The sequence below is a fragment of the Lolium perenne genome, chromosome 2 (assembly GCF_019359855.2).
Source record: "Lolium perenne isolate Kyuss_39 chromosome 2, Kyuss_2.0, whole genome shotgun sequence".
NCBI classification, from domain to species: Eukaryota; Viridiplantae; Streptophyta; class Magnoliopsida; order Poales; family Poaceae; genus Lolium; species Lolium perenne.
Genome location: NC_067245.2, coordinates 244,882,573 through 244,890,497, shown reverse-complemented (window position 1 = coordinate 244,890,497; position 7,925 = coordinate 244,882,573). Strand labels below are relative to the sequence as shown.

General features: G+C 45.8%; 1 protein-coding gene across 1 annotated transcript; it reads right to left on the bottom strand.

The window, feature by feature from the left end:
• Positions 1 to 617: 617 nt before the first annotated feature.
• LOC127335475 (E3 ubiquitin-protein ligase WAV3-like) lies at positions 618 to 7,286 on the bottom strand. Its single transcript, XM_071826601.1, has 12 exons — positions 6,964 to 7,286; positions 6,679 to 6,830; positions 6,533 to 6,591; positions 6,296 to 6,415; positions 6,087 to 6,212; positions 5,950 to 6,001; positions 5,785 to 5,863; positions 3,658 to 4,190; positions 3,395 to 3,459; positions 3,201 to 3,302; positions 2,386 to 2,783; positions 618 to 2,252 (listed from the first exon to the last, which is right to left on the bottom strand). Exons 11-12 carry the CDS (start codon positions 2,401 to 2,403, stop codon positions 699 to 701), a joined length of 1,572 nt encoding a protein of 523 aa, XP_071682702.1. The 5' UTR covers positions 2,404 to 2,783; positions 3,201 to 3,302; positions 3,395 to 3,459; positions 3,658 to 4,190; positions 5,785 to 5,863; positions 5,950 to 6,001; positions 6,087 to 6,212; positions 6,296 to 6,415; positions 6,533 to 6,591; positions 6,679 to 6,830; positions 6,964 to 7,286; the 3' UTR covers positions 618 to 698.
• Positions 7,287 to 7,925: the final 639 nt, after the last annotated feature.

Genomic DNA, 7,925 nt, shown 5'->3' with positions numbered 1-7,925 from the left:
AAATTGATCAAAAAATATGATAGAATGTGAACACCTATCCTAAATAGGGGTCTAATCCTCACTAACCTACTAGAGAATGTGAGACCGGAAAACATGAGGTTCAGCCTAGCAACGTGAAGGCGGGATTATGGGAAATTAAGTAGTTTACAATATCACAATGACCCACTAGTTAAGTTTAGATGGGTAAATGGGTATGTGGGTATGGGTTCTACCATCCCATACCCGTACCCGCTCTATCCGATGGGTATGGTATTTTTCCATTTACAAACCCATGGGTAATATTTTATCCCATACCCGTACTCTTATTGGGTTTTTACCCAACGGGTACGCGGGTCATGGGTACCCATTTCCATTCCTAGTCGGAACATCAGCACAGAAAGGCGTACGAGTTTCAGATTACTCCCCCCGTTCGTTTACAGGGCCTATGTGTATCCCAAAATCATCAATTTGACTAATATACTATAAGATTTACACTATAAAAAGTATATCACTAAAAAATACAACATCTAAATTTTCTAATGATATATATTTTATACTATATATCTTGTGTTATGTTAGTTAAATTGATGACCTAGGGATACGCATAGGAACTGTAAACCCATAATTCCCAAAAGAGAAATCGTAAATCAAATTAATCTCATGTACTCCTAGGTTTTGTAAAACAAATTGCATATCAGAATTTCATCGGTTTTGTAAAGCTACTGGTTCAGCTCCTCGGGGACCTTTGGTTCGGAGCCTTCAGTTCCTTCTTGCACCTTGTGCTGTTGCTGCTCGCTTTCGGCTGCGGCCTCGCGCGCCTTCCGCGACCGCAACAGCATGGCGAGCGTGGCCGGCGTCACGTACGGCAGCGTTGCAGCGACCTGCTGCGACACCTGGTTTGTCCCTGCCATCGACGTCGTCACACGTCCAGAGTCGAATCCAATCACCGAAGGCAGCTGCAGCTGCGATGAACTGCCCCGCTGCTGCATATGCGCGCTCATGCCGGCGAGCATGTACGCTCGACCCGAGCGCGCGTAGCTCTGCCGGCTCGACACGCGCCTGCTCATGTCCCGCAGCTCCATCTCCAGCGCGGCAATCATAGCGTCGCCGCCTCGTGCTGCATCCGACAGCGCTACCGCTCGCCGGCGGTTCTCGAGTATCTCCACCGCCTCCTGGTGCGCGCCCCGCTCTGCTCCCGCCCTCGCCGCCGCAATGTCCTCGGTGGCCTCTACCCGGACGTGTTCCCGCTCCACCTCCACCGACCGTGCCACGTCTGCCGCGTGCTCCGGCCTCGCCACCACCGTGTCCTCGGCCGTCACGTTGATGTCCTCGCCGGCGGCCGCGTCTCGGTAGGCGCAGGTAACTTTGAGAAGAGTTGTGGCATCACCGTCTGTTTCTTCAGCTCTCGGTATGACCAAGAACAGCAAGAAACGCCTCTCCTCGTCGGCGTATAGTTCACCCGCTACAATCGACGCAGCGAGGAGCACGACGCTGAAGACGCCGCCGTTCCTGTACCGGCGCTCGTCGAGCACCATGGCGGCCGTGCGGAGCCCCTCGGCGATGTTGGTGCCGGGGCGCGCCGTGAGGGACTCCACGGCGCGCGCACAGAGCGCCTTCCCGGCGTCCGACATGCGCGCGAGCCTGGTCACGCGGCGTGCCCTGGAGGAGAAGGACACGATGCAGAGGCGGTCGTCGGGGCCGAGGATGTCGATGACGAACCGCATCGCCTGCTTCAGCAGCGCCAGCTTCCTCCCGTGCATGCTGCTGCTGACGTCCACCACAATCACGAGGTCGAGCGGCGCGCGTGGCGCCGGACCGTCGCCTGCCGCGTCAGTGCCGGGAGCCTTGAGGTGCACGAGCACGGCGAAGTTGTCGCGAGCCGAGTCTCTGGCGACGGCCTTGTAGTCGGTGTGCGTCTTGACAACCACTGCCCCGTTGTATGATGTTCCTGATGGCCGCCGGTCATCAGCCGAGGCCCCAGCGGCCAGCCCCACCTGCTCGTCATCGTCGAAGATGACCGGATCTGCTGGCTGGATGGGTAGTCGCCGATGCTGCTGCGGCGGCTGCACGACATCCACGGGTGGCATTGGGTCCGCCGGTCGCACGAATGGCAGCTCGCGCCAGTGCGCGTTGCAGAGCGGGCAGAGCTGCTGTCCGTGCGCGACGCTGGCGGAGATGCAGTGGAAGTGGAACGTGTGGGAGCACTCGGCCGTGAAGATGGCCTGCCCCCCGCCGGCGCCGATGCCGCCGAGGCAGATAGCGCAAGGATTCTTCTGGACAGAAAGCAAATCTGGCTGAGAAAACAGTGGGCAACCGTACCAGGATCAATCCATGTCGAATGAGCACACTGTGTGCAGACACAAATTTGACAAAAGAAGTGCGAAATTAGACGGAGGATTCAGTCACCTGGTCAAGGCCCTCCATCCCTGACTGGAAGCTACCAAGCCAATTAACAAAACTAGTGGTTGGGGCGCCCCATGGGGCGCCTCCTCGCCGGTCAGGGGCAACCCAATCTGAATATTGTGATGGTCAACTAACACAAACTTATAGTAAAATATAGTACTATCGTGTTGGTCACTTGGATAAATGAAACATGGGGACATAAAAATAGTTGTAATTGCATTTATATAGGATCCAAGATTACATCAGAGCACAGATACATGCATCTCGCATACTTGTAAGAAGGTAGTCCCACCGATGTGGAATATAATACATTATTACAAATGGTAGATCCACACAATCATACAATCTGAACAAATATTAGGGAATTTGACCAATGCATGGTTCGATCCTTAGCTCAATATCTGTAAACCAAAAAAACAGTGGGCAAACTAACCTTAGTGAGAACTTCGAAATTACATACCTAACTTGTTTTTACATGCCCTAGAAAAATAATAGATTTTGTAGCAAAAAGGAATATACAGTATATTGTCCATAAAGGAAATTCAATTGACTCACAGGAAAGGTTATCTTCTTGTTATATACAATATTTTGATTAGCAAGAGTTACATATATCTTCACAGATCCTTGATATATACATTAACCTGATTAGCAGGAGCTACATATATATTCTGAGAATGATGGCAGTGAGAGAATATATATCACATCACATATTTGAATTAGTTAATTGAAGGGAAACTGTCAAGTTAATCTCCTTTATATCAAAAATTTCTGCCAACTATAAGAGAATATATATATATCACCTAAAGTAGGATGTTTACCTTGACTTTATCTGATGGGAGTCATCAATTGACCTTGGTGCTTTGCTTCGAATGTGATTTTTGAATTGATTGAAGATTTCTGGAAGCAAGTACAGCTTAACCCTGCACATCAAAGTAACCAATATAAAAGTAAATTTTAAAATGGATATCGAAAGAAGTGGCATGCTTCAAATTATTCAGGCACTGTTCCTTACATGGACTTTGAGTTCCTACGTTCTTATAGAGCTCATGTCTCCAAATATCATTAACTTGGCAAAATCTGTAAAACGACCAACATGAAAGATGTAAAGCTTATAAATTAACCAACAGAAGCAATAGTTTCCTCTCTCTAAAGAAGTGCATTAATAATCTACAGTTCAGAGATCAGGTGAAAATAATACACCCATTCAAGACTATAATAAGCGGAAATATCACTGAGCACTCAAGCATGACAAGATGGGGGAGATAAGGTACTTACTCACATGGCACATTTTCCACAAGCAAGCAACGACGAGCTGGTCAGAAGGACTGGGCAGAGAAGAGCAAATCTAGCGCCTCTCTAAGCTCCCTATACCCCTTGTACATCCGGAGGGCGACCTTACTAATGTATGGCACCCCATCAATCCTCACCTTCAGAAATAGCTTCTCAGCCTTCTTGGCTGCTACTGCTGCATGGAAGGTGTTCCTCCTGTCCTGTATGCCCTCACCAATGGCCACCCTATGCGCTGAAATCAATTAACCATTTGTTAGCTCAAATATCTCATGCTTCGCAGGCAATTGCTGTGTACTGCAGAGATGCTTCAGCGTGTGTCAGTGGCTGCTTGGCGGCGGTGCTGTCCTGATTGTGGTCCATGGCAGTTAGCCTAGTCCTCGTGGCCTTGCTCCGGTTGTTTTCCAGTATGCAGTTTGCCTCGCTCCGACTGTCGTCTAGCATGTATGCCAACCATCATCCATAACCAAGGTGTGAGTGATACCATCCAATCACACTTTCCAACCTTCCAGCCTATCCAACTGAAGAATGAATGCAAGTTTGTTATATCGATTACTTTTCATTAACAACAAAACCACAAGTAAATATCTAGTCACATATCTCAGTGGAAGCATTCTACAAATGATCAATCCCCAATGTAACCTTTATTTAGATCCATGATTTCCAACAGTATATTAAATAGGTAAAACTGAACAATCATGTATGTATACTGTATCTATAGAGTCAACAATATAGGCAAACAGAGATTGAATTCAGAGAAAGATATACATAAATTTGATGGAGACAGGAAATACGAAGTATGGAACCAGTGGGCATTGTGAGGAACTCACCCTGCTTGTGAGAAACTCATATTCATGAACAATATGAAAAAATGCTACACAAAATGCTAATTTATGTAGAACATGAACCATTGTACCTATAATCCTACACAAAATGCTACGACACCAGTAGTTAATTCACACTGCTTGTGAGAAACTCATATTCATGAAGAACCACTATATTGCTGATCTGCAGAATAACCACTTCTATATTCAACTATATATGTAACTTGAGAAGAGAAAACGCTAGTGATATTTAGTACGTAATCTTAGCACTTAAAAACTAATAATCCAAAATAAATTAGAATACATGTAAAACTTCTAGGACCCAGACTATAGCGACTGGTAAGATCTCAGCTTACACTGTCAAGTGCATATATCTGCCGGGTATAAGTTTGTCAGTCATTCAAGATACAAGAAGACCAAAATGGAGCTACAATTTGGTGCACAAACAAAATGGTAACCAGGCTAAGCGTCCAACTTGAGCCATACAACACGATGGAGCAAAATTGTACCTACAAGTAAGCCATGAGAAACCCCGCAGCCTGGAACAACTCAAGCTGCCAAAAAAGATATTTGCCCAAGAAGTCTACTGGGTTTTTTTGAAAGCCATCTTTAGATAATAAGACCCTTCAGCTACTGTAGCCATGGTCAACACTATGCAGACTGGCTGAACCACAGGGAACCGAAGAAACTAACCCAACCAAAGGATCAACATAATCTCGTAAAAAGAATCACCATATAGGATAAAAAGACGTATCATTTCCGAAACAACAATTTTTATTCATATGCCCATGATTCTAACCAACAACACGATATTTACCTAACCATTCGAACCATTCTGTATGTACAGATCACTTCTAACCATCAGTAGCGCTCAAGAGTAGGACTACCAAACAAGCCAATTATCTCAAAAAGAGGAAAAGATGGTGCTTAATTGACACGGAATGCATCAACCTTGAATTTATTTCTATGAGAAATGGCAAGTGGTAATAGAGGAAAATCCCGCACGAAGGAAACTATGTGTTATGGGAAAACACGAACATACCAGTACCACACCAGAACATGATGGTTCAAGAAATCAAGAGCAACTATAGGAACAATGATAACTACATGAAGCATATTTCAATAAGCCAGAAACTTGATGGTGATGCATAATATCATCGACTGATTGTTACAACCAATTAAAACCAAATAAATGATGAGCACCTCACCCATCAAGCATAACCATAGCCAGAAGTAATAGCATACTAATGGTAATCATAGAAAGTGCTTATTTTGAGGGGAAGAAACTCACTTTGGAATCACGGGATAATTTTGGTTTTAGCTTCTGTGAACAATGCCTACATCTTCATGGACAACCAATACACTAATATCTAAACAGAGTGCGCCATGGATATAATATCGTAAGTTGGTGACATATACATACGGAATTTAACATCATCTGGAAATGAGACCTAACCTGTCAAAGTTTTGTCGTAAACCTGTGAAGCCATTCTTTCTCTAGCACATACCTATAAAGTGGGACTTTAAGTTACCACATTATTCATTATTCAACTAACAAAGGGAATAGTTGTAGAAGTATTAGTGAATACATGCCTGATGGAAGTTGCTTACAGGTCATGACCAAGCATTTCAAAATACACAAATGCTCTTGCCGTGAAAAAACCTCTATACAATGGGGTGTTGTTGAGCAGGATCCAATTTGTCATCATCTAGCTGTAACTGCAAATACATGAAGCCAGTTTTGGATACCAATTTTCAAATGCATCGACCCAGATAACTAAATGCTAAATAGGCTACTGTACCGTGCCCAATAAGAGCTCCATGATAGCCTGTTGAATGAAGGCACACTGTTTATTATAGTAATAACATGTAGCTTGAGCAAAATAAATGCTAGATCTGCTGATTGTTCCTCCTTGCTCCACCTGCAGTAACTAAAGATCAGTGACAGAAGGAAAAGGAAAAAGATAAAACATACATCTGTTTATCAATTTAGTAGCTTTATTATTATATACGATGTTATGCGCAGGCAAACACCATACCACATGTTAAAAAATCAGATTGTCATGGCAGGCCTGATTGTCATGTAGGTCATCTCAACCTTTTATAGAAATTAACTTCAGTTAGCTGTATTCCATAGCTAATGAGTAAAAAACAGCAAAGAACGGAAATGAGGGCAGAAATCTACCTTGTTTTCATGGGTTGGAGCTGCAGCGGCCCGGTCAAGTACATGAACCAGCAGCAGTTGCCGAAGCAGTGGTTGGAGCGGCGGCACGGGTCATGGGATGGAGCATGTTCTCTCCGCCGGTCGTTCTCTAAGTTCGGTCGCGTCCTTCTTCCCTGTTCAAGAAAAAGCTATGAGGGGAGAAGGAGCAGGGAGAGGTCATCAGTGGGAGGAGACGGACGGCGTTGACCAAGAGGGGCGACGGTAGGGTTTGAGTAGCTGGAGAGAGGGAGAGGAGAGAGTGCCTACATGTCCGGCCGCCGTCGCCGTCGATGTCGAGCTACCGCTGCCTCTAGAGCTCCGTCCGCCAATGACCATGCCGGGCGTAGCACCTCCCGCATCAGACCGCGTGGGGAAGAGGAGCGCGTGGGGAGCCGCCGCCGCCAAAAAATGTGATGCGAGAGGGTAGGGTTTCGGAGGATGCGAGGGCTGTGTGAGAGAAACAAGAGCGACACGTTTTCCGCCAGACGGGGCCCACCTTTCGCCAGACGGTGGAGACCAAGCGAGGCCCAGTCGACGCGCCCCAGGTGACTATCGTGGAGCGCCCAGGCATAGGGCAAACACCCACGCACTTGCTTGTTCTCAATGAAAACCTGTGACAAAACCTAAGCCGGATGCTTCATCTGAAAGGGAAGAACAACACAGATGGATATATTATTATATTGTAAGTAATGGTCGCCACCAATGCTGACCCCGACAGCTCGAATCAAGTGCTGCTTAAACAATATTAACTGAATTTTGTGGAACCGTAGTCTGGCTTCTTTCATTTCTCCGTTGCATTTTCTTCCTCGGATTAAGTCATTTTTCGGCCAACGCGTACACCGACACTTGTCATGGGCTGTCCGTCCCAACGGAAGGCCACTGACTTCGTTCAGGAATGGAGAACGGCAGGGATGGATGATCAAGGAAATCTGTTTTGTCCACGTGACTTCCTTGTGCAGATGACTTCGAATGACTTGTCAGGTTAGCTAACAATAGTTCCAAAAAAAAAAAGATTTGTTGAGCAGAGATGATGAAATATGAACCTGGTTCAATTTACAGAGAACAATCCAACGTGTTCCCATACTTGGAATTGTAATTAGCAGAGGGAAATGTGTCTCAGCATGTGTAACATGCGTGGTGGAAGAACTACTCATAGTAGGAGACTAGGAGTAACACAAAAAAGTAAATATCACACATGACGTTTTAGTAACATGGCATGACAATAAATA